The sequence below is a fragment of the Malaclemys terrapin genome, chromosome 2 (genome assembly GCF_027887155.1).
Source record: "Malaclemys terrapin pileata isolate rMalTer1 chromosome 2, rMalTer1.hap1, whole genome shotgun sequence".
Classification (NCBI taxonomy): domain Eukaryota; kingdom Metazoa; phylum Chordata; order Testudines; family Emydidae; genus Malaclemys; species Malaclemys terrapin.
In genome coordinates this window covers 169817454-169845001 of record NC_071506.1, presented here as the reverse complement: position 1 = coordinate 169845001, position 27548 = coordinate 169817454, and the positions used below count along the sequence as shown (strand labels likewise).

The 27548-nt window shown below is 40.9% G+C and overlaps 1 protein-coding gene across 1 annotated transcript in view; it reads right to left on the bottom strand.

The window, feature by feature from the left end:
• Positions 1-27548, bottom strand: part of GABBR2 (gamma-aminobutyric acid type B receptor subunit 2) — an 847514-nt gene that overhangs the window by 409377 nt on the left and 410589 nt on the right. Inside the window, exons 5-7 of the mRNA XM_054020335.1 lie at positions 22460-22525; positions 8484-8675; positions 5299-5535 (exon numbers count right to left, since the gene is read on the bottom strand). Of these exons, the coding sequence (XP_053876310.1) occupies positions 5299-5535; positions 8484-8675; positions 22460-22525 (495 nt within the window). The remainder of the gene's footprint in view (positions 1-5298; positions 5536-8483; positions 8676-22459; positions 22526-27548) is intronic.

Here is a 27548-nt window from a genome sequence, read left to right as displayed (position 1 = left end):
TTGCTCTTTTTGCAAGACCCCTTTTACTGTGTCCGTCTTTTGCTATCACTCATGAGGCTATGTCTACACTGTGGACCTTACAGTGCCACAGCTGTACCAATGCAGCTGCATTGCTGTAAGATCTCTGTGTAGCTGCTCTGTGTAAACCACCCCCAATGAGTGGCGGTAGCTATGCTGGCAGGAGAGCATCTTCCATTGACATAGCGCTGTCCACATCGCCGCTTTTGTTAGTGAAACTTATGTCAGTCAGGGGTGTCTTTTTTCAAACCCCTGACCGACAAAAGCCTAACATTGCTCAGTTAGTATAATGGGATAGTGTTATTTGATCAAATTATTTTCTTCTATTTCAAGATCTAGAATCCCATGATTTTTGCTATATTGAAATCTTTTTCTATGGCAGTTTAATATACTACTGATAAAAACCTGGACTAAACAAAAAATGTACATTTTATATGTAACAAAAGATAACATTAAGATCGTTGATCAAAATATCAGACTAAAAAGTACCTTGGCCTCTAATTGATAATTTTAGTTGGTATTGCCTTAGGGAATAGGTGCTGTTTTGATAAAAATAATAACTTAATTATACTACACAAATTGCCCTGACCAAGGTACTCATCACATTGAACAATAATTTAACATTCTACAAAAACATTATAAAGCAACAATATTAATCACAGGTGGATAAGACATAATTAATATAAAAATCACATAAATGCTCAACCTGGCTGATGATGAAACATTGTCTCTTTTCCCTCTCAAAGAAACAGTTCATAGATGAGTTTTCACTTTTTTATGTCTCTTCTGAGAATAGTTTAAAAATTAAAATGTCATGCTTCTTCATCTCAGATTAAATACTTTCCCTTCACAACCAAGACTGTGGTAATAAAATCTATCATTTTTACCATGATGTGCTGTCAAGATTAAACAAGAGGTGGACATGGAAAAGAGGGAAAGGAAAAATGAAGGGACTGATATTCACTTTGTGATCTAATCCTTAGTAAGGGTTCACTGCCCCAGGAACATCCCAGGAGGGAAAATGCAACTCAGGGAATCACAGTCTCACTCCTGGTCACCCTGCTGCTCTGGGGAGGTGCAGGGTGACCAGGTGCAACAGGGCTACATTGCAGAACCACTGACATGCCACCAGGTGTTTTGGGGGAAGATAGAGCTCCACCCACTCAAAGGGGGGGAGCTATTGAGCATTAGTCATGCAGAGTTGAAGTCTATTTCCTTGTGCCGGTGACAAGATGGGCCCTGATCTGCTCCTGAGGTATTGAGAAAATGCTCAATTACTAGAACTTTTATTTTTGTCATAGGTTCATGGACTTGAGACATCTCTGTGCATCCCACCTGTAGATCTGGCTCTCTGACATATCCTCCTAGATGTCTCATCATCACCATCACGATTGCACCCCAACACCTGGCTGTTGCCTCTGACTCTCACTTCACTTCTGGACTCAGTATTGTCAACCGCAAGCATTCAAAAATTATGTCTGGCCTCCAAAATATCATGAGATTGACTTAAAATGTTGGGTTCTTTGTATTCATTTTCTGGCTTTTGAACTTTTTAGCCATCATGTTTACAAGTTTTTCTCCATGAGTGTTAGAAACTTACCTACATTTTAAACAAAAATTGAGATAATTTAAAATTATAACTGGGTTCAAAAAAGGATTGGATAAGTTCATGGAGGACAGATCCATCAGTGGCTATTGGCCAAGCTGGTCAGAGAGGCAACCCCATGTTCTGGGTGTCCCTGAGCCTCTGACAGCCAGATGCTGGGACTGGACGACAAGGTATGGATCACTAGATAATTGCCCTGTTTTGTTCTTTCCCTCTGAAGCATCAGGCAGTGGCCAGTGTCAGAAGACAAGATACTGGGCTAGATGGACCATTGGTCTGACCCAGCATAGCCATTCTTATGTGAGTCTCATGTAATCACCTGGCTACAGAAGCTGGGGCTTTAAGTGAAACGCCAAATATTGTGAGACTTATGATAAAATCACAAGAGTCAACAACAATGTGCGTCACACATCTAAGCCATGTCCATATCTTGCTGCTTTTTTCCATTGTAACAACTCTGGGATCTGGCCTTTTCTATCAACTAAAATTCTCATTTAGGCGCTCATGATTTCTTGTCTAGGCTCCTGCAATATTCTCTTCTCTGGCCTCCCTGACCCACATTGTCTATTAAAAATACAGCTGCTATGATCACCTTCCTGGACCAATTAAATCAACTTCCTCTTTGGATGCCTTGAATTCACTACATTAAATTCAAGAGTCTTGCCCTCATCCTTAAGGGCCGTCCCTAGCTCTGCCCCTCTCTATTTATCTCCTCCCGCCCAAGTGCTCTTGTGCCCTCTTCCTTGCTGACTCTTATGCTTGCAGCACTTCCCCAAACTGATCCATGAAGCCATTACCCTCTTGAAATCCTTCATGCAACCAAACAGAGCCAGAGCTCCCACAACACTTTTGCAGGGGAGGGACAGGAAGTGAGACAACGTGACCCCACAACCACCTCCGAATGGCAACACGTGGCCCCAGGATCCTGTTCCCCACACCTTTCAGGGAGTGCCCCATGAAACAGCAGCTTCCCTAACTCTGGGCTAAGTGGGAGAAGAGAGAGGTAGGCAATCCTCCAGCTATCCCCTGGAAGCAGTACTTGTACCTCGTGGTCAATTGCTTTGCTGGATAAGCAGCTTTCTCCTATTATCACTTGCCCTTCCTTGTTCTACAACTTATGTGATAGTAATTTGTGTTACAATACAAGAGGTGCAGGGTTCAAACCCTGCTGATGATAGTTACAGTTGAATATCAAAGAAAATTGTATTTTCTTTTAAAAAGTAAGCAATTATGTACAAAAACCTTTGTTAAAAAAGTACCATTTCAAAATCAAATATCGGAACAATCTGATTTTCAGTTTTCTGTACAATATTAATTCAGCCCTCTTCAGCACATGTATTATGATACCACCTTTAATTAAATTATCACATTTTTTTCCCACCGGACTCCCTGCCTCATTCAGTGAACAAGAATGAGTAAGCGTCAGAATTAAATTTGCATGGGCAATTGTAAATTCTATCATATCCAAACATGAATATTTTTCTTTTACATTGTAGCCTAAATAATATTCCTTGAACAGTTTTATTGTAATATAAGTATTTCCAAAATGGAATCTATCATAATGCTACAATACTTAATGATGATATTAAATAAAACCAATCCTGCCACTGACTGTTGGTGTGGGCAACTAGACACTTCCCCCAACATCATTTTTTGCCATATATGATTACCCTTTGTTTACGTTACTTCAACCTGTTTTGAATTCAAGTGATGAGTTAATATCTAAAATGATGAGAATTAATTTGTGCCCAGGCTGTGACAGGTTGTTAAGTAGCTGTACAGATTACCAGGGACCAGCCAAGGAGCCTTCCCATTTTCTATGTGTTCTATTCAAAACCACATGAAATGTGAAGTCCCTGTGTTCAGATAAGTGCAGGGACTGCTACCTCCATGCCACACCAGCAACCCACATTATCTTAAAAGTCCCCATTCCATATCTACTCACTTAGCATTACAGGTGCTAATCAGCAAGCATGCAGCTTGCCCAGGTGAGTGTAGTGGCAGGCTCTCTCCCCAGGCATGTTGTGGAGCTCTGGAAGGTATTCATTCTGAGGCAGAGTATCTCCCAGAGATCCCCCTGGAGAGTACAGCTCTGTATCAATTCTGAATGTACATCTGACAGTTTGCGAGACACACTATCAAATGACTTCTGAAAACTTAAGGTCTATATTCTGATCTGATTTACACTCCTAAAAGCCTGAAGCCGCTTCCCTGAAATCAAAAGAGTTACTACAGTTTTAAAGGGGTATAACTGAGAATAGAATTTGGCTGTAGATATATTGGGCTAGATCCTTGGTCCCACCAAAGATGCTTTGTGCTGCTCCAATAATGTAAAGCAGTCTTAAAGCTGGTTGAAATGGTTACCTGGGGAAATTCCTGAGTGGTGAAGGACTGGTGTAGCTAGCACCATACCGCTGTCTCCTGCCCCTTACCCCCACCTCTCAGCTATCCAATGTAAAGCATGTAGTGGGGAAAAGAAAGTATTACAAGAACACCCCAGCATTTCATCAATCTCTAGCTGCTAAAATTGCCACCTAGAGTCTATTGCAGCTTGTACAACTTACAGACCCTTGGGGACACGCTGAGTTGTTCCTCAAGAATATACTGGTGTCTGGCAGCTCAAGGAGCCATAAGGCAGCAGCATCATCTGAGGATTTTGACCATTACACTCACTAATTTTGTAATTCTAAAATAAATATATCAAATTTGTGTGGGATTGATTTTACAGATTAATGCTTTTGTTATTCTCTAAAAGTTTAGGAATCTTTCTCTTGATACTGTAGTTGTTTCATTATTTTACAAGACAAAACATGAAAGTTAGATTTTGGTAGTAACCCTGCACACAGATGCAGAGATGGAACTCAAGTTGCGTACTTCTCTTGCTGCTTCTCCATTTTAACCCCCACACTCCCAAGATCGACACTACATGTACTTTTCTCCAATCTTTCACAAGCTCCCTGGTTTTCATTAGGTTTCCAATATGGTCGATAGATCAGTTAAGTCCATAAGGTACAAACTACTCAGCGCCAGGGTACCACTACTCACAAGTGAAGCAGCTTGCAGGACTTGGGCCTAAGTTCTTGGCTACTTCCTTTAATACCTCATGATGCATATCCTAACATACTGACATGTATATGCGTGAATTTTCCAAACAATTGATGTATCTGCTCTTTATCAACACCTATTTCACCTTTGACTAGGAAGGGAAACAGAGTTATCATATATGAATCACACTGTGTACCACACTAAGACACATACTTTCTATAAGAAGAAATTGGCACAAAACCAGAAGCACTTGAATGCTTACCTAGTTACATATCAAACATAGATAATGCATCATGGATCAGATTCTCAGCAGCAGAGGATTTATCATAGTCCTCCTGGGGCCAGAGTGCTACCTCTATAGCCTGTATCTGACAGCAATGAGGCACAAAGCTGCCACAGTGCACCGGGAGCCCGATTCAGCTAAGCGCATGCTTCAGTGCTCTGCTGAAGTGGTACAAAGAAGATCTGGCCCACATACCATTCAGTAAGTAAGGAGGACAGAAACCTCCCAAAACACAAGAATTGCACATATACACCTCCCTTTATTTTTCAACTATTTAAAAAATGTAATGTGAATACTTTAGATATTGACTTAAAAATATAGTGAATAAGAGCAGGTTAGGACTTACCGTTACACCAAAGAAGTTGGTTTCATTCATAGCATCCAGAAATATTTTGCCAAGTTTATGGTTAGTGTAGTTAAAATCCTCAATTTTTTGGTGTTTGTTTGTAGTGTTGAGATATTTCATTGCCCGCTGCAGTGTTTTGGCAATCACCCATATTCCATCGTAGGCATAACCATGAAATTTACTGGACTGTCCATCTCCCCGTTTGTCATTATACTCCTTTTCATACTGCTGTGGCGTCTGTGGAGAAGGAAATAAAACTTCACGACATAGCTCAGGACTTCACAGATTTTGGGTCCTGAACCTTCATTTTTTAAGTGTCCCATTGATATAGAAAAGATTTTTAAGGCAAGCGCTAGGAAAGAGTTAAAACCCCATGAGATCATGCATTCTTATTAATTTCAAGAGTGATGGTGGGAGGTGGAGGGAAAGAGCCTAGAAAGAGATGAATATGTATTGCACAGGCTGTGTATATAAGAAGCACCCATTTTAAGTAATTTTACTTTCATACATCAGTCTTCTGTTCCAATGCATCCAGCATCCTGGGTTGCAAGCTGGTGATCCATAGAATTATCAAAGGGGAAGATTCTTCCTGATCTCTGTCACAGAGGTTGGGGTATGCCCTGAAGTGAGGTTTTATAACCTCATCATTTTTTCCTAATGTAAGTGATTTTTTTAAAAATCACAAAAGTGTCTAGGGTTTTGTTGTTATTATTGTTTTGTTTCAGAATCTTGCTAAACTCTTGACCTGAGTAATAGCTTGTTGCAATGAGTTCCAGAATGGTAGCATTTTGCACTCAATCTGCACAGGTGTGAATGACTACATGAGGGCAGAGCAGTGGAGAATCAGGCCCATTTATTCATGGGTTGGGACTTCATGCATTATATTTTATACAGAAATAAATACACACAACACATTTTATGGACCTGTCTACACTACCACACGGGGTCGATCTAAGATATGAAACTTCAGCTACATCAATAGCATAGCTGAAGTCGACGTACTTAGATCTACTTACCGCGGTGTCTTCACTACAGTAAGTTGACAGCTGACACTCTCCCGTCAACTCCGCTTGCGCGTCTCGTTCTGGTGGAGTACCAGAGTCGATGGGAGAGTGCTCAGTGGCCAATTTATCATGTCTGATCCGGCGGGTAGTGTAGACATGCCAAAAGTGTTATAAAGAACATCTTGAAAAGACAAAGAACCTTCAAAAATCATACACATGGTTATGTGATATGCAGAATGCCAGCTTATTTATCTATCTAAAATCTGGGGCGCATCCAATCCTGTGAGTCACAGAGGTCTAGTAAGGTTAACAATTTGCAGGATCAGGGTTTACCGAGTATAAATAATATATACAGCTAAGGAAGGAGATAGCAAAATAGGTTTCTAATGATCTGTCTGCCCACATAGTATCTAGTACTGCGGATTGTAATGTGGAGATTTTGTATAAGGCTTGTGCTTTACTGCCTTAAGGGTATGTATGTGTATCTGTCTGTAGGGAAAATCCAAGAACAAAGCCAATAGGGAGAGGGATTTTATCTGTATATCACCCTGCAGAAGAGAAGAAATAATATCTTACGTGTTTTAAAATAGCATACTGGAGGAGAAGGATAATCATATCAGCTGCTATCCGAGTGCAAATAAGTAAATAATAAGGATGATAATTAAAAAGAAATGAACTGACATTGTTTAATCAGAATGTTAAAGTACTTAACATTTTTCCAGTAAGCATCGATGTCAAGAAGTGACTCATGGAAAAACATGAGCACCTCTGATTAAAAAAGTGTTTGGAAATCTGGCAATTGCCAGTGGCAGCCTTAGTTCTAGGTCCAATAATAGGTGCTTCCTAGGGCACCCCACTGTAAGGGGCACCAAAAACATAGGATCTGGTTGCCCTCTGTGCCTTGCAGTTACCTGTAGTAATACTGGTGTGCTCTACACTCAACATCACCTTCTGAGAAAGGCTACTCAATAGCAGCACTGCTCTTCGGAGGCAGGCTACCTGCCTCCTAGCTGTGCCAGCAGCAGCGATTTCCTCCTCATTTGGGCCCTAAAAAATCTTTGGCCAGAAGAACAGTCTTCAGGGACACCCCAGAAGGTGGGAAGCGGGGAGGTGGAAATGAAATGAGTCATGGAAGAGGCAGCGAGAGACCTGGGAAAGAGGCAGGAAAGTGAGAGGACAACGTAGGAGGAAGTGGACCAGATAGGGAAATCTAAATGTGGGAGAAGGGAGGCAGAGAGATGGACATAAATTGGTTACAAAGGAGACTGGGAATGGTAGGTGAAACTTGGGGAAACCTAAGGAAGGATGTGGAGAAACGGGAGATTGGTTCTAAGAGCCCTAAGGATTCCTGTGCTTTGTAGACATTCATCCCCAGCAGGGGCAGCTCTATGTATTTTGCCGCCCCAAGCACGGCAGTCAGGCGGCCTTCGGCGGTGCAGCTGCAGGAGGTCCGCTGGTAATGCGGATTTGGCGGCATGCCTGCGGGAGGTCCGCAGGTCCCACGCCTTCGGCGTACCCACCGCTGAATTGCCGCCGAAGCCACAGGACCGGTGGACCTCCCACAGGCACGCCGCCGAAGGCTCCCTGACTGCTGCCCCCACAGCGACTGGCAGGCCGCCCTCCTCGGCTTGCTGCCCCAGGCACGCGCTTGGTGTGCTGGTGCCTGGAGCCGCCCCTGATCCCCAGCATCGTGGGGCTGGAGAGGTGGGTCTGCTCCAAAGTTCCCAGCGCTGTTGAGAGTCTTTTTCAAGGGAAATGAAGCAGCAGACCCTTAGGAAAGGTCTGCAAGATGATGAGGAGAGGGCCGAGGGCTTGAGGGAAAAGAGAGATTGTTTAGGGATCCACTCATAGACAAGGGAGATAAAATGAGGGCAGGAGGAGAAAAGAGAATGAGGGTTACACAAAAACATGGCAGAAGAAGACGATTGTTGTGGAGAATCTGTGGTGAGAGATGAGGGATTGCTTAATGCTTGCTGTACTCTGACTATTTCTGTTAGTAGTTATTAGTCCCTCTCTTTCCTGATCACTAAATTCACCCAAAGACACAAAATATTAAAAAAAGCTACCCTACAATGTCTCTTTCTGTAGTTATCAAATTTTAAATAATTGACAGGCAAAACAATATGTACATTAGAGGAATATTTTTGAATGTTGCAAAGTAGTTGAAAGAAAGATACTAACCCGTCCTGATATGGTCTTTATCACTTTTGAACTGAGAGGTTCAAAATCCACTCCAATGTAACCTTCCATAGCAGTAAGAAGGTTTTTGCTGAGACACTGTGAAGAATTAATCCAAGATTCCCACCATGAACTTTCATACCACCCAGGAATGATCCATTGATATTTACTGCCATACATCTCCTCATCATAAGCCTACAATAATAATAAAAAAATCAGTAGACATTGAGCAGTTTACTGGTCAAAACACTTACAAAAAACATCAGAAATAAAAGCTCTCTTGTTTAAGTTTCTACATAATGAATTTACTGCATATTTAAAGAATGCAAAAATATTTTAAATAACTTATTTTCTAACAGTGCAGATTTATTTCTTTTTTGTTTCCAAATTTATGTACATGAAGATAGCATTTTGGAAAATAATAAGTCAAAAGCTGTTCAAATCCAGTTTAATTAGAAGTAGAGGAACAAAAAAGTACTTGGTATCTAAAAGGCGGACGGGGAGAAGGGGGAGGGGGAGGGAAAGGAAGCTAAACACGATTGAGGGAAGTGGAGCAATTCCATAAGAAATCCTCTATAAGGTGGCTTTCAACCTCAGTCTGAGAAGAGTGGAAATAGATGAGTATGTGTGCATATGCACAAACATGCATTGTTAGTGTGAAACAGCTATATTAAACACAGTCAGTTTATTATTTTTTCTTGGGTGAAGCAGGCTTGATTTCAATTAATGACATAGTATCAGAGCAGAATGTAACCTTCTGCTGCAATATTGACATTAAAGTCTTATCAATTGATAAAGAATCATCCAAAATTGAAACAAGAATTAGGGAAAGAATATAACCAGAAAATCATAAGCCTGTAACCCAGAAGGCAAAAATTCACAATGTTTCAAATGTTCATGTTGTGATGTGATAAAATAAATTGAAGAGAAACATTAACTAGACATTTGTTTTTTGAGAAGTATGAAGCAATGGTAAAGCTTGTGGCATGGCAAACAATTTTTGCAGATATTCTCTTTTAAATAATAAACTATTTAATACTGAAATCTACTTTTCAAAACATTGAGCACAGCCCATTAAACCCACAGAGACTGAAAGTTTTACTTTAGCTACACAAAACAGAGGTATCCACAATACTTTATTTTTCAGACATGTATGGTAACATACATTAAAATTTGTTCTCCATGCAGAAGAGGAATTTGTTATGGTTGATAAAGGAATCCTGAACTTTTGTATTGTGAAGAAAAGTCTCCTTTATCTAGCATAAAATCTGCAAATCTTTCCTGAAGATTCTCTTTCCTTGTTGCTGCTGGATGTCTTCCTGTGGACATTTCAGTTCTCTTCAAATTGTAATTTTCATGTTTCTTTGCTTCCTCATAAATATGTGGGATATTAGAGATGCAAGGCATGTAATGGAGCTAAAACAGATGCCCAAGTCTTTTAGAAGTATATGATACAACCCTAAAACCCTTAAATGTAACAGACTTTCATAAAATCTGAAAAAGGAAGAGATTCTTACAAATATTCATTTTTTTCCCATCTGCATCATCCTTATAGAGAACAGACTAGGAGCAGAAGAGGGAAATCGCCAGGATATGAATATGAAGCATACTGCTTACTCAGAATACAATCCTTATGAAAAATACTCCAGAGGACCTGAAGGAGGCCCTGGGGATACTTGAAGATGAGATGGAAATGTTAAAGCAAGAAATAGAAACATGGACAACTCCCAAATGAGGTTAATGACCAGGTGTAGGAAGAATGTTAGAGTTGGGTTTTATGCCTGCCTGGACTATTACAGTGCTGCCAACTCTTACAAATTTACAGTGAGCAAGGCAATTTTGTTTGCTCCAGCTGCAGAAACTCAGGTTAGATCAAGTTACACAAATTATGTATATAATGTGCTGCTTGATGGAGTGGAGGGCCTTCAGCTTCTCCCAGAACCCCAAAATACCAATTAATTACCTGAGTGTGCCCCACAGCTATATCTTAATGAAATTGTGCACCCCCATAGTCCCACATCAATTCCGTACTTCCCCAGCCCCGCTGCTATTAATTTTGTGCCCCCAGCCGAACAGAAATTCTGCCCCTCCACCACCCTTGTGCACCTTGCTCCACTGCACACCCCTGCTCCGCCTCCAGCTGAAGAGGTTCATCATCCTCTCCCCAAGCCTGTGACAGAGGCAGCTCCAAGAGCTCTTGACCCCATTCCTCCAAGACTTGGGGAAGGGCAGATCTAAGGGTTTTTCTTCCTGTTAGGATATAGATATTCAGGCCTGTCTGTAAAGGCCTATACTTTAAGAATTTAGGTGTATTCTTATCACTTAGCTAGTTATAGAGGTATAAAAGAAAGAATCAAAATCACTTTCTGTATGTGTAAGAGCCTTCTCTCACTGTAACAGTCTGAGGCCTGGATCTTAGGCTAAGGCCTTCGGCTAAGCAGCAGAGGCAGCCATAAACTGGGAAATGTATGGTCACATCCTCACATTCCAAACTAGTCACATGGAAATAAGGTGCTATTGGACTGTTAGGAATATCAGGACAGGATTATATTCCTATCACCTCCAGAGAAAGGAAAGAGCCTAGAAGATATAAAAGGAAACTTAGGTTGATAGTTTTCTGTCTGGTAAGAACTCTCTTATCAATGGACACAGTTTGAAAATGCTTATGTCTGTATAGATGTAGTTGTGAAATCCTCACTTCTGTATTGTTTTGTATGTTTATTTGCATGGTCTCTGTCTGGTTTTGTAATTGTTTCTGTCTGCTGTATAATTAATTTTGCTGGGTGTAAACTAATTAAGGTAGTGGGATATAATTGGTTAGCTAATCATGTTACAGTATGTTAGGATTGGTTAGGTAAATTTTAGTAGAATGATTGGTTAAGGTATAGCTAAAAATATTACTATATAAATTAGGGGCAAACAGGAAGTAAGTTGGGATTTGAAAATAAGGAAAAAGGAACTTGGATTTAAGCTTGCTGGAAGTTCACCCCAATAAACATCGAATTGTTTGCACCTTCGGACTTCAGGTATTGTTGCTCTCTGTTCATGCGAGAAGGACCAGGGAAGTGTGAGAGTGAAGGAATAAGCTCTCTAACACTTCCATCAGTACACTAGAGTAGCACTAAACAGAGTGCACTGGCCAGATAAACTAGGTTTACAGCTGCTTTGCATCATCAGAGCAATACAAAGCAGCCAGTGCATAATCATGAATCTTCCTATCTGGCCAGCTCTCTGGGCTGACCAAGTTCCCCGTTGGCCAGCTCCCAGGCTACTTGCCTGGTGGGGAAGTTGGTGGGCTCCTGGGCAACTGGCTAGGAGCCAGAGACACAGCATGACAATTTTAAACAATTCTGTTTCAGTTCTTCCAAACTAGAATTTTTCAAAAATGTTCATTCTGTGAAAAATTTCACTTTTTTTTTAAATGATTTTTTTTAATATAAAATTTTCCATGGTATGGACAGTCCGGTTCCCACACAGCTCTACTCTTGACACATATTCCAGTCAGACTCCATCACACCACAGACTCATTTTAACCAACAGAATCATTGCATACAAATTGGCTATAGAAGAAGGGGAATGACTGGTTGAGTTCACTCTGATATTTCAATGGCCATTGAACTGGCCCTATCTAGAGTCTATATAACAATTAATTAGATACAACAGTTTTTAATGTCTTGGCATAATTACTAATTTCTTCCAATATAGGGTATGCATAACTTTTGAATTAATTTTAACTATACCGAAAGTTTGAAGAGTCGGTTATTCCATCATTATGATCATTTGGGACACAGGAATAACAGACATAGATAATAAATTTCTTAAAAGGACCAGTTTTAATTAATTTTAACTCAAACCTATTAAGAGATTTATTTGTAAATTCTCAGAAAATGTATTCAATAGTCATAGAGCAAGTGTGGCACGTTTGGGAAGAACATGTTATATATTTTTTTACATTACAAAGAGCTTGAATCCATGCTCTAAATGCAAAATGGAACCTCAACCTTAACTAAGGTCACATTTGCACTGATAATCCTGTATCCATCCTCATCCATCCAATGAAAGTGTGTTCCAGCTATAAAAAAAAATCTTACTTTGCATGCGGGGGAACATTAAGTTGCTGCCAGGGGTGCTGGAACTAGGGGTTCTGGGGGGCATGGCAGGACCCTCTGGCTGGAAGTGGTTTCTATCATATTCAGGGTTTACAGTTTTCTTCAATGGCTTTCAGTATCCCCACTCTACCAATTGTTCTAATGCCGCTGGTTGCTGCATGATAAAACTGTCATCTGATTTACCTTTGTTCTCTTGGGTTTGTTGCATCAGATAATGGGACTGCAATGGGGTCTACAAACCCCATAGTGAGCATAGACAGAAGGGGAAGGAGATCCTCTCCTGTTTACAGGCTAGCAGCTTGACCACACCCCCATACAGCTGCCAGAGGTGCCAATCATGGAGGCAGGCACCCACAGCTGCAGCCAACAGAGGAAACAAGGCCTGCTATAAAGAAGAGAACAGACAAAGAAAAGGAGGCACAAGGGTTTGGAGAGTAAACAGGCAACTCTCCTGCACCAGGCTGCCTCCATGAACACAGCGAAGAGGCTGAAACAGACTGCTAGACGTAATTAGAGATGAGGGTCCAAGAACTGCCCTGACTGTGGGCAAATTAAAGAGGGCCAGTCAGACCACCCAAAAGACCATACCAGGAGCTGGTGACAGTGACAAATATATCCAATACCATTAGGGCTTTGTCTGAAAGCCTCATTTTGCATACTGCCTTATTTCAGTTGTCCTTGATGGTTTAACCAAGGCAGAATGAGAATATATTGCACGGTCCACAAACAACATTCACTTTAATGGCTCCTTTACAACGACCATACAGCACACTCTGAAAACAGCAGAAGAAACAGAGACACCATAGAAAAATGAAAGGGAAATGCAAGCCAACAAGAAACTCTGCCTGTTACCAGTCACAGAGTGTACTGCTTTCAGAAAAACAGATTTGGGCACTGGGGAGTGTAAAAGCAATAATGAGCTGAATCACCTCACCCACAGTAAGCAAACTTAAAACAACCTCAAAAGGTCATTAAAATATATATAGGGACCAATAAGTGACTTAGGAGCCTAAGTCCCATTGATTTCCCATAAAATGTAGGCTTTCAAGTGCTTACGTAACTTTTGAAATTGGACTTAGGTGTATAAGCCTTGCTAGAGCCCTGAGCATAACTAAGACAATGATCCAGAGTAGGCCTTTGCAGAATAGTAACACACGAGGTATCAGCTAACCAAATAAGCACATTCCTGACCGGAGAGAATGGTACAAAAATACAGAGATCTCTCAAGTGACTACATAAACACATTATTACGAGATGGTACAAGAACACACTGACCCTTCCTAAAGATAAGGATGGGATGACAGGATAATGGATGAGTAGGTTTTGTTCAAACTAGCAGGTATAAGGTGTAAGGGTGATAACTAATAACATCTGGACTGTAATATGTAACTTGTTTGTATCAATGTATAAATGGAGAAGTCATAGGAAGGGCATCTTTGTATTGGCATAGGGCAGTGGTTCTCAACCAGGGGTACATGTACCCCTGGTGGTACACAGAGGTCTTCCAGGGGGTACATCAACTCATCTGGATATTTGCCTCGTTTTACAATAGGCTACATAAAAAGCACTAGGGAATTCAGTGAAAACTAAAATTTCATACAATGACTTGTTCATACTGTACACTGAAATGTAAGTACAATATTTATATTCCTATTGATTTATTTCATAATTAGTAAATATGAGAAAGTCAGCAATTTTTCAGTAATAATGTGCTGTGACACTTTTGTATTTTATTTCTGATTTTGTAAACAAATAGTTTTTAAGTGAGGTGAAACTTGGGGACACTCAAGAAAAATCAGACTCCTGAAAAGGGTACAGTAGTCTGGAAACATTGATAGCCACTGGCCTAGGGGACACCATCTTGTTATGCTGACTCAGCCTCTACCTTATCACAGGCATACATGGGTTAGCATCCCTATGAGCTGTTGGACAGAGCGCTAGTACCTTGGTTTCCTGACAACAAAATTGGCCAAGTGCCTTCGCTACCAAACTGAGCCTATCGTCTTTATGAGTAACATTGAGGTCTGCTGAATCAACACACTTCACTCTGCTAGTGCAGCCAACATCTGAGCTCCAAGAACAACAGTACTAGCAGCAGTAACAACTCTGCAGCACTAGCAACACTCCACAGCTCTAACAAGAAGGCGTTTTGGAAATTTTTACACATACTGCATTCCGTAGGCATTTTTAGTATGTATGCTATTCTAATAAAAACATTTTCCATTAAAAGTCAATGCTGTTGCATAGCCCCAAAAGTAAAAGTGAAAGAGAAAATGGAAAAATAAAAGAAGAGATGAAGGGCTGGATCCTACTGCCATTGGAGTCAATACAAAACTCACATTGATTTAAAAAGGAGCAAATCAAGTCCTGGGAATTTGTAGTTTTGTATCAGGAGTTCCGCATAAATCTTGCTCTGATTATTTAATAGTAGTTTATCTAAAGGACCACTTAAAGACTGTGAGCTGAAATTGGTGCAATGTATACCTTCTTATGTTCTCCTCAGCAGACAGGGCCTGATTCAAAGCTCAATGAAGTCACTGTGGAAACTCCCACTGGCTTCACTGTGGGTTGAATCAGTTAATTTGTTTAAACGTTTACCAGGATGCTGGCCAATGTTCAGGTGACTTCTGTTCCAATCTTGGGGTGGCGTAGAGTAGGACTAATGTGCTTTGTACCCGTGGCCTCTCTCCTTCAGTTATACAGGTTTTTTGGAGTGTGACCAAGTGAAAACGATGACATTTCGGAATACACCGACAATTATGCAGATCCTGAGATTGCCTTTTGGTATATTTCTGGCCTATCCACCAAGCATTCAAATTATAACCTCCAGTATGAAAATGTGTCCAAATACAATAGCACCTTACTTTTATAATCCCAAATTACATCTCTGGAAGAGATCAGTCCTACCCTCTAGTGCACCTACCTGAAGGTACACCTAGGAAATCAAATATCTGGCAGCATACCTTTATTTTGCTAATTAAATAATTGCACTCCCAGTCAAAATACCTCAGCATAGCTGTTGGAGTACTTGAATCAAGAATATATTTCATGATTAATAATGAGCCTACATGACATATTGACACTCATTTTTATATAAATGATCCACTCAGAACTGACCCCTTCAAAACTCTAAATATATCACAGCCGGGTCATGGGCAGCCAGACCTAGTAGTCAGAGCCAGGGTTCGCAGTCATGAGACAGGAGCCTTCTAGACCAGCATGTTCTAGACCAGAATTTCTGGTTTGTGGGAAATTTAAATAAACAACTGGGTTCATTACAATTCAGAACAAAATTAATTTTCAAAAAGGCAAAATTTCCAGCAAACCATAAATCCCACATTCTGGCCAGCTCTACTAATCAGACTGTTTTCTGCAGTTTTTGGTCAACAGTCCATCCCCTTTGCTGAGTGCCTATTTGTTTTAAGTCCTATACTCCCCTTCAGTCCATTGTCTTTCCCTCTAGCTATGCCTTCCTGACCTAAAGTCAGTAAAAGAGTTTAAACAAAACAAAAGCAAAACTCATGGTACTAACATGACTTTTGTAGCCATCGTATTGTTCACTCTGCCTATTTGTTCTATCCATCTCCTCCCACTTTGTCTCCATCCTGTCTATTTAGATTCTAAGTTCCTCAGAGCAGGGACTGTCTCTTACTCCGTTTGTACAGTAACTAGTGCTATGTGGCCCTGTTCTTGGCTAGCCCCTAGGGCACTACTGTAATAACCATGATATATAAATAAATGAGTATTAACTCAAAAACCTTTATCTGTTATCAATAACTGTTTACTAGTTATTAATCATCAGCCATGATACTGAACTTATTTACTGGTAAGTCAGTGGGCTGGTCCACACTAACCCCCCACTTCGAACTAAGATACGCAACTTCAGCTACGTTATTCACGTAGCTGAAGTCGAACTATCTTAGTTCGAACTTACCGCGGGTCCACACGCGGCAGGCAGGCTCCCCCGTCGACTCCGCGTACTCCTCTCGCCGAGCAGGAGTACCGGCATCGACGGCGAGCACTTCCGGGATCGATCTGGGATCGATTGCTTACCGTCAGACCCAGAGGTAAGTATAGATGTACCCAGTATGTGATGAACATCTAATAAGTAGGGACTTGACCCTCTATACCCCAACTTGTAGAGCTACTATGTTCTATGCCACAGTATGCTTGTTGAACAGAGAAAATATACTTATGTTTAGGAAAGCAAGCATTTCATGTGTAGAATTGACTGCTTTTTCTTTATCCTTGGATGTGACTATTTGTCCATTATTGAAAGGTGTTAGGAAACTAGTCTGTGTTTTGAGAACAGAACAATCACTGACACAGCACAAACATCCTTCCACAGGTCTCATAATTCTTTTTAAAATGTGGCTATGCATTTTCTCTCTCCTGGTGTAAAGCCCTCTGTTGCAGCTACAAATGCCCCTCCCCTTACTTCACCTAAAGGGATGGGGGGTGAGAGGGATTGTAGAGAGGTACAGACAGGGGACATGACTGAGCTCCTCTCCACTGAGCCTCCATTAGCCTAGGTACCCTAAAGACAGTTACATAACCCCTAGGCTACTCCAACTTATGGCAGTGCTGAGGTTAGGAAACCATTATCAGCTCCCAAATGCCCCACTCCCCTGAGCCAAACAGACACAAAACAGGGGAGATTCTCAACATCTCTCTGTGATTTAAATGCTAGAACAAAGTGCGTTGCATTTAAAGACAGTTTGAAGTTATTGTGGATTATGTTGAAGAGCATGTCAGGGGTAGTAGGATAGGCCACAGAGGACAGTCCCATAACACACAAATGAACAGGGAAAGAATAGTATTTGTGTTGTATTTTTGCATTCCTAGTTTAAGAAAAGCACACATTTTTCTCTGATGTGGAATATGGCCAACACAGAGCACTTCAGGGAGTGTCTCAGAGATAATGCTAACATCTGTACAACCAGAGATGAGAAGAGAGAAAGATGAAACCTTTTTCATTGGCATTAGGAAGAAAACAGACTTTTCTTCTGCTTCCCTAAAAAGTACCATGATACATCCCTGTCTTACCACTATTGCAACAGTGACAGCTGCTGAGTAAGAGTCAAAATATTTCCAAATGACATATAGCAATCTAATTTTGAACTTTAGGTTTTTACTCCTTTGCTGTGATGTATACATTTCTGTTTCTCTATGCAAACACTGCAAGGAGGAAAAAAAACAATTTTTGCTTTTTTATAAAATGAGTCTAAAGTCAGATTTTGCCATTTTTGTTTTGCCTGCATCTTTTATTTGCAGTGTTCCCATAGGACAAACTCTGATTCACTTAGATTTCTTTAGATTAATTCAATATGAATACAAATTTTGGGCCCTTAAAATTAGTTTATTCTTTTCAATCAGATACTAATAAAGGTCCAGATCCTGCTCCCTGTGATTTCAACGGGATCATGTGTGTATGCTCTGTATATGGATATAAAGTGTAAATTTGGGGGAAATGATTTAATCGCATGATGATTTTGTACCAGTCTTTAATTTATACATATTTCTCTTAATTTCAGAAATCTTTGATTTTACATATTAATACTTGGTTTTGTTATGAATGTGTCACACAACTACAATATTCAGAAGAAGAGATTGTTTTGACTCTTCAGTTTTAATTATATGAATAGAACCATTTTGAGAAGTAAATGTAACGAGGATAGCTTCTGTAGTTAGTAATACTGGAATTCTTTCTTATTTTTGGCCACAGATTTCTTATTCTTTGGAAAAGAAAAAAAAAAGCCTACAGCAAGAAACATACTCTGGCACCACGAAAGAATTCCTTTATCAGGGCCAGATACAGCAAGTCCTTACTCTTGTTAGTAAAAATACTGATTTCAGTGGTACTATTCACATGAGTAAGGGCTACTTGCTTAGGCCCCAATTCAGGAAAGCACTTGAGTAGATCCTTAACTATAAATATGGCCCTACCAAATTCATGGCCATGAAAAACGCATCACAGACCTGGTCTCCCTTGTGAAATCTGGTCTTTTGTGTACTTTTATCCTATACTATACAGATTTCACTGGGGAAACCAGTGTTTCTCAAACTGGGGCTCCCAGTCGAAAAGGGGGTTGTGGGGACATCACAAAATTATTGTGTTGGGAGGGGGGTCACGGTATTGCCACCTTTACTTCTGCACTGCCTTCAGATCTGGGTGGCTGGAGAGCAGCAGCTGCTGGCTGGGCGACAAGCTCTGAAGACAATGCCCCACCAGCAGCAGCGCAGAAGTAGGCGTGGCAATACCATACCATGCCATGCTTACTTCTGTGCTGCTGCCTTCAGATCTGGGTGGCCGGAGAGTGGTAGCTCCTGGCTGAGGGCCCAGCTCTGAAGGCAACAGCACAGAAATAAGGGTGGAAATACCATACCATGCCATCCTTACTTCTGTGCTGGCAGAAGCTCTGGCCACCCAACTCTGAAGGCTCTGAAGGCAGCGCCACCAGCAGCAGCAGTGCAGAATTCCGCAACCCCCCTACAATATCTTTGCAACCCTCCCACAACCCCATTTTGGGTCGGGACCCCTACAGTTATTGGGGAGGGATAGCTCAGTGGTTTGAGCATTGGCCTGCTAAACCCAGAGTTGTGAGTTCAATTGTTGAGGGAGCCACTTAGGGATCTGGGGCAAAATCAGTACTTGGTCCTGCTAGTGAAGGCAGGGGGCTGGACTCAATGACCTTTCAGGGTCCATTCTAGCCCTATTCATATTTATTTTATTTTATTTAGTTAGTTACAACACCATGAAATTTCAGATTTAAATATCTGAATTGTGAATAGGTGAATTGTTATTCGACTTCTGTGCTAGTCATGGATTGTCCATAACAAATAACACTGTCGGAGAAAAAGAGAGTTCTCACTCTCAGGTTGGGTGCAGCAAGTCAGATACTATATTATATCTAGCAGTTGCATGGAGGGAGAGAGCAAAACAGGTCTCTCTGCAGGTAAACAATTACAGCAAGCATTTATACCTTTGTTGCATACTATAATGAGCAACAGCTGCATTTTTTTTATACATAGGTCATCCTGATATCTTATTTTTCTCACCTCTATTTAGACTATAGTCTACATTCCATACTTATCTAACACAAGGTCACAACAACTTCTCATACAGTTCTTTCCCACTCGCCTCACACAATCCTCGCTTCTACAAATCTTGCGTTATTAGGGTTACAGCTAGTCTGACTCTTGCTCACATAAGGGGACTGTTTGACTATGAAATCCCCTTCAAATCCCTGTCAGTTCTTTCTCTACTTCCACCATGTTCGAACACCAGGTTGTTCATAAATGTACTTGGTACCAGAAAACCTTAGCCAAAGATCGATGATCAACTTTACAGTCGTCTTGTCAGACCTAAGGCCATATGTTCTATATACTCTGGTGAAGAGAGTGACAGAGCTGGTAACTGATGACCACTTGGTGGTGAGTTGGATCTGATGCATGAGATGCTGACTAGATAGACACAGGAGGCCCAAATGATCAGTGCATGTTGCCTAGGAATGCCTCATGGAGGACCCTGTGCAGAAAGACTTCAATTCCCACCTCCAGAAGAACTTCTCCTGCATTCTGGGTGAGGTTTTGGACATTGATTCTGAGTGGACCATGTTCAGGGCCATGGAAAGCTGTGGCCTGAAGGGTAGTTGGCATCTGTCATGGGACCCTGGGACTCGCTGGTGGACTCCAGTGTGAGGGAAGCTGTCAAGTCAAAGAAGGAAGCCTTCCGAGGAATGCTCGCGAACTGGACTCCTGATACAGTTGAGAGGTACCGGCTGTGGCTGTGGTGGTTGTTGAAGCCCAGGCTTGGAAGGAGTTTGGAGATACCATGAAGAATGATTTCCAGATGGCCGCAAAGGTGTTCTGGCAAACCATTTGTCACCTTAGGAGGGGTTGGTGGTATGTTGCCCAGGCTGTACTCAGCAAGGGTGGTGAAATGGTGACCTTGACTGAGAAAATCATAGAGAGGTGGAAGGAGCACTTTGGGGAACTCCTCAACCCAATGTACACCCTCCCCCCGCCCTTCCAGGATGCAGCACTGGAAACCTCCGGTGAGATCGGATCTATGTGCCTTTGTAGTGGTAATGTGGCAGAGGTGGGCGAGATTTTCCCGGAGATGTTGAAAGCACTGGACAATGTTAGGGTGTCATGGTTAATGCGCCTCTTCAATGTTGTGTGGAAGACAGGTGTCGTACCTCTGGACCGGTAAACCAGGGTGGTGGTCCTTATCTTTAAGAAAGGAGACCAGAGAGAGTGTTCCAACTATAGGGGGATCACACTCCTCAGCCTCCCCAGAAAAGCCTATGCCAAGGTGCTGGAGAGGAGGTTACACCCGTTAGTTGAACCTCAGATTCAGGAGGAACAATGAAGATTCCTTCCTGGCCATGGAACAATGAACCAGCTCTTCATTTTCTCACAGATACTCGTGGGCTCATGGGAGCTTGCTAATCTGGTCTACCTTTGCATTGTAGACCTGGATAAGGCATATGACCACATTCCCCGAGATGTCTTGGGGGAAGTGCTGTGGGATTATGAGGTGCCAGTACCACCTTTTCATGCTATCTGGTCCCTCTGTTCTCAGAGTGAGAGTTGCATTTGCATTCTTGGCATTAAGTTGAGTTCATTCAAGATGAGCGTTAGACTCTGCCAAGGATGCGTCTTGTCCCCACTCCTGTTCATAGTTTTCATGGACAGGATATCAATGAGCAGCCGAGCTGTGGAGTGCATTTGGTACGGGGACTCGGAAGTGAAATCTGAGCTGTTTGCATATGATGTTGTCCTTCTTGCTTCTTCAGACTGTGATCTCTGATGCGCACTCGAACGTTTCGCTGCGGAGTGTGAAGTGGGTGGGATAAGAATTGGTACCTCCAGTTCAGAGGTCATGGTCCTCACCCAGAAGAAAGTGGACTGCTCTCTTCAGGTGAGGGGGGAGCAGCTGCCCTTAGTGGACGAGTTCAAGTATCTAGGGATCTTGTTCATGAGTGATGGCAAGCGGGAGTGTGAGATCGATCAGTGGATTGGTGCAGTGGTGGCAGTGATGTGGGCACTGTACTGATCCATGGTGGTGAAGTGCGAGCTGAGTTCTTGGACGAAGCTCTTGGTTTACAAGTCGCACTACGTCCCCATCCTCACCTATGGTAATGAACTTTGGGTAATGACCGAAAGGACAAGATTGCGGGTACAAGCAGCGGGAATGAGGTTTCTCCACAGGGTGGCTGTGCTTACTCTTTGAGACAGGGTGAGGAGCTTGGCTATTCAGGAGAGTGTTGGTGTACATCTGCTACTGCTCCAGATTGAGAGGTGCCAGCTGAGGTGGTTTGGGCATCTGATAAGGATGCCCCCTGGGAGGCTTCCGTTGGATCTATACTGGGCACGTCCCACTGGGAGGAGGCCCCGAGGCCAACCCAGGACACACTGGAGGGATTATATCTCCTGACTAGCCTGGGAACAATGGGGAATCCCCCAGGAGGAACTGGAACCTGTTGCGGAGGACAAGGAGGTCTGGTCCTCCCTACTCTCCATGCTGCCACTGCGACCCTCACCAGGAAAAGCAGCAAAAGAAATATCTGAAATCATTAAATTTATGATTTTTAAAATCCTATGACTGTGAAATTGACCAAAATGGACCATGAATTTGGTAGGGCCCTAACTATAAACCCATGCTTAAGTCCCATTGAAATCAAGTGCTTCCATGTTTTCCTGAATAAGGATGGATTTAAACATGTGCTGAAGAGCTTCCCTGAACTGAGGCCTTATAGGTTTGCAGGGGTGGCCCACAGGATAGCAATTCGAGTTTTCAGATGTACGTTTATTGAAAGGTAATTCATTCTTTCCCCAAATATGCAATTAAACATCTTTACTTACACAACAGAACACTTTTGCTGCCATTTGCTCATCAAACTGGCCAAGGATTATCCGAACATCATTACCCTGTGGACAAAATAATGTATATCTAAGTTTAATGCAGTCACAGGCCTGGAATAAACTATATTTAAAATCACTTCTTCTAAGGGCCCAATTTTGTCACACTTACTCAGACTGAGGAATATTGTACTTTTTGAGTAGGCCCTTTGAAATCACTGTGAGAACTTGCAGAGTAAGGTAGAACATAACAGGTAAGATCCTCAGCTGCTGGTAAAAGCAATTTTGGAGTGATGCTAATTTACACCAGCTGAAGATCTGGCTCATTATGAATAAAGGTGGCAGAACTGCATTTCAAACAAATAATTGAGAAATAACAATATTGAGAAGATAATAGTAATACTTATTTTGTGTAGCTACATATTACTATTCAGTAATACTAAGAAACAGCACAGATCAAAAGGATATTTGATTTGCTTTGTCTTCATTTTGCACTTAAAAAGCAATTGCAAATATCCATGGATATATATTTTACAGTACACTGTCAATGATTTCACCTTATCAGTCAACATAGACGATGGACACTTGTAAATGAGATAACACACATTCACCAACTTTGATAGCTCCTAGACATTTTATTCATATCACTACTCTTTCCATAGACAGTAGAATACATCAATGCTAAAACTGGTAAAAAACTGCTTTGAGAATCCACAATTGAATTAAATAGTCAATGGAGGTCATTTTGCCTTCATGCCCAGAATATGTTAATGAAATTTTCAGATGACTTCAGAAACTGGAGCTAACTTTCTGTTGATGTGTGAAAAAAATAGTACAGACAAACATTAAACACAGAGCAGTCCATTACAATTCTCTATAACTTAATACTTAATTTCACACAACAGCTGGATGATCGGACAGGGGTTGAACAAGGTTTTTTTTATGGGTATTATAAAATGGTTTGTTAGCTTGCTAATTCCACTTCTTTTTGCAAAGCAAAATATCAAGCTATTCAATTTGAGTTTACATGGTGGAAAACATTTCAGTTATAATTATTTTGCTTTATTATAGATTTTCAGTTTAGATAATTTCAAAACTTTTTTTTCTTGTATAGCAAATAATATATCTCATCAAAAGGTACAGTCTGGAAAGAACTATTTTGCTCTTAAAATTATCTGAAACTAAATAGTTTTTAGCATTTGCAAGTTTTGCAGTACATGATTTTCTTTGGATGTTCTTAACCTGTGCAGTTTCACTAAGCTTATTTATTTTGTTTACTTAGTCACATAGTAATAAAATACTCTGTCTAAAACAGATACATTTAAAATCTAAATCCAATTAGCTCACATAAAACCAAGAAAAATAAGTTATTTTTATGAAAAGGAGTCTCATTCATATGAGTCCAAAAATGTTATTAAAGACAAAAGGGAAAAAATGTATGACAATGAAACAAACACACAACTCAACCAAGTTCTGTACTTTAAAAAATTATAAAACTATCCTGATTGTTTTGAGACCCTTAACTGAATTGTCAGACTTCTGTGCACATAAAATCTCAACTTAAATACTGCATTATCTAAAAACTAAACTGAACTAAAATAAAATCAATAACAAAATTTGCTGAAAACAAAAAATGAAATCAACAAAATCTATTAATGATGAAATTTTAAACTCATAAAAATACAGTAATTACATTATAGTTCCCACAGCAACAAGAACAAATTGTTAAACTAGAAAATGTGTTTTCTTGTTGTTACATAAAACAGAAAGTATTTGAGTTACTATCTTTTTTTATTTTTATATCACCTTTGGACTGAGAACAATTATCGGAAATTTCAGCCCAAAATATTAAGTTGTTAGTCACTGAGAAGACAGGTTTGAGAATCTTATTCTTTACTATAGTGACTCTATAATTATTTTATTGCAAAATATTATGCAAATTGCAAAGCACATTATGTCCTCTTCAGTAATACCCTTGTCCTTCTTAAACATCCTCATTGCCTACAGGGGTTCTCATTATACTGATATCACTGTGTAATTAGTTTGGCAAACAACATATAGCCTGAAATCTTTCTACTTTGAACACAACTGTGTGTTCTATGTTTGTTGCTTTTGCAAGGAAAGAAACAGACAAACATTAAAGAAATTCTTTTATTAAATGTTTATGAAATGAGGCCAGATTGTCAAAATAGCTCAGCTGTAATTTAAGCACCTAAAAAAAGTGACATGATTTTTCAAAAGAGCACAGCTCCCATTTAGGAATCCAGTGTGGTGTCCAGAGGTGAGCCCAGCTGTCTCTTCTCCTGACTCCCTCCAGAGTTAGGGAAGCTCCTGTTTCATGTTTGGCTCTCACCGAGGGTTGGGGAATAAGCCACTGGTGCTATGTGTTATCTCTGGGGGATGGTTGTGGAGTTATGTTCTCTCATGTCCTACCCCTTCTTTGCACAACTGTTGTGGGAGCTTTTGTTCTATGTGGTTGCATAAGGGATTTAAAGCAGAAGAGGCTTTATGAGGAAGGTGTTGCTAGCATAAGAGACGGCAAAGAAGAAGGCACAAAAACACTTGCAGGAGAAGTGGAGAAATGGATAGCACCACCAGCAAACCAGAATCAGGGAGAGAAGCTATTGAACATATAAGAGTAGATAAATAGAGAGGGGCAGGGCTAGGGAGGATGTCTAAGGACAAGAAGCATGAATTTAATTTAAGTTCTGAGCACTCACAGCTGCCAAGTCAATTAGAGCTGTGCTTTGAAAATACTGAAGTGCTTTAAAATACTAAGTACTCTGAAAAATCAGGCCAAAAGTGAGCACCTAACATTAGTAGACAATTTTGGTGTTAATCTCCGTGCCTCAGTTCCCCAGTTGTAAAGGGAGGATAATAATACCATCTGTTCTCACAGGGGTGTTGTGCATTAGTGTTTCTCTCTCATTAGTGTTTGGGAAGCACTCAGATGCCATGATGTCAGCATCACAGAAATGTCCAGGAGGAAATTAATAATTTTGTATTCAGTGCAGTTTCGGATGGTAGTTAATAAGATCTAGGGACACACATCGAATGAAGAAGATAAAAAGAAATATTGAATAATTGCCTATTCATAAATGAGTCAGGAATCCTGTGGGAAAAAATAGGACGTGATCATGTCATTAAAGACTGTATCATAATGCATACACACAAGGAGGTTGAATTAAAATTGCATGGGTAACCTTATTTTCAGCATTTCCTAACTTTGAAGGGCTTAACTTCGCAACCTGAACATTCTTTTAATGTAGGATTTTTGGATGTAATATACATAGAGGAAAAAAGAGGAGAGAAAGAGAGACAGACAGATCTTTTGGTGCTGTGCAGTCAATTCACACTGCACTGCCTCCATAATCTTGCTGTAAAATAAGAACACAAGAACATAAGAATGGCCATACTGGGTCAGACCAAAGGGCCATCTAACCCAGTATCCTGTCTTCTGACACTGGCCAACACCAGGTGCCCCAGAGGGAATGAACAGAATAGCTAATCATCAAGTGATCCATCCCTTGTCGCCCATTCTCAGCTTCTGGCAAGCAGAGGCCAGGCACACCATTCCTGCCCATCCTGGCTAATAGCCATTGATGGACCTATCCTCCATGAATTTATCTAGTTCTTCAACAATCTGAAGAAAGATCACCCCAGAGTAAGGATCACCATTCAGTGGGATAGAGCCAATGCAGGGCTCTTATGTCACACACTCTGCCTGTTGCTGGTGCAGCAGGGAAAAAGGGGCATAGCTGGAGAAAAGGGGATGTGGCATTTTTGTTCCCCCGTGACCATTATGGCCTGCAACAGAAACAGTGGAGTGCAAATGTGAGCTTTAAATCTCTGCCTTGCACTCTACCATTCTGACATAGCCAGAGATTTGGCCCAAGATTAATTACCTCCCAGTGCTCAAAGGCAATTACTGCATGTAAAAAATACTGATGCAATAAAAATAATATAATACCCATATAATGTTTATATGACTGATTTCCCAGTAAGGCAATCTTAATTTTTGTCTTGGGTTCTAGCCTTAAGGATAATCCCCTTAATCTTCCCTTTACCCCGTCCCCCCCCCACTGCTCTCAAAGCCCCTCCTTTTGGACTCAAAGATTAAGACAGAACTAATTTCAGAGCCAGAAAATTCTGCTTTAAATCAACCAGAGGAATCATCAGTGTGTGACACAAGGCATTTGATCCCTGTAAAGGATGAACATAACATACTAATTTAACAGCACTCCCTATTCCTCTCAGCTGAAGAAATGGGTGACTGGGCCTACAAATTAGAACAATACATATCTCTATTATTCAGGAACCAGGCTCACCCAGAATCCTATATTTTTTAATGCTTTCAACCTTAATTATGTATAAATCTCCAGAGAAAATGCGACTTTCATGAGTAAACTGGCGGTTGCCCAGTTTTGCTAACTTGCTTTATATTACTGTTACCCCAGCAACATAGCTTTTGAATCATTTATTAACCATTGTCAGAAACATATTTTCAAATCAAGCCAAGGCAATCACTCTCCTTTTCATTTACTAAGGCAGTTCACTGAAATATCAAATCAAGAGATGGGAAAATCCCCATGTCACAAGTGCTAAAGAAAACAGAGGACCAAATTCAGCAGTGATGTCAAAAGTAGTGTGAGGTACTTGAGAATAAAGTCAAGTTCATCTATTTGATGTTCCCTGGGAACTGCCATTCTTTCTATCTCTATCCCTTCCCTACCTACATGGGATAAGTAGGTGCCTCACCCACATTCTTCATTCATGCTCTTCCACTTTAACCCCCTCATTGTGACCTGCTGCTGGCTGACCTTGCTTGGGTAAGTCACTTCACCTCTCTGTGCTTCAGTTTCCCCATCTGAAATATGGGGAGAATGATACTGACCTCCTTTGTAAAGCATTTTGAGATGTCTAGATGAAAAGTGCTGTATAAGAGGTAGGTTATTATTTTAGTTATAGGCAGGGCTGGTAGTAATGCCTCTTATTAAGATTGCCTCACATTTTAGGCCATGTTTTCAGTTGCTTATAACTTTGCCAGACTTTAATCATTTGGGCCAGGTGTCTATGTTAGGTATTATTAATA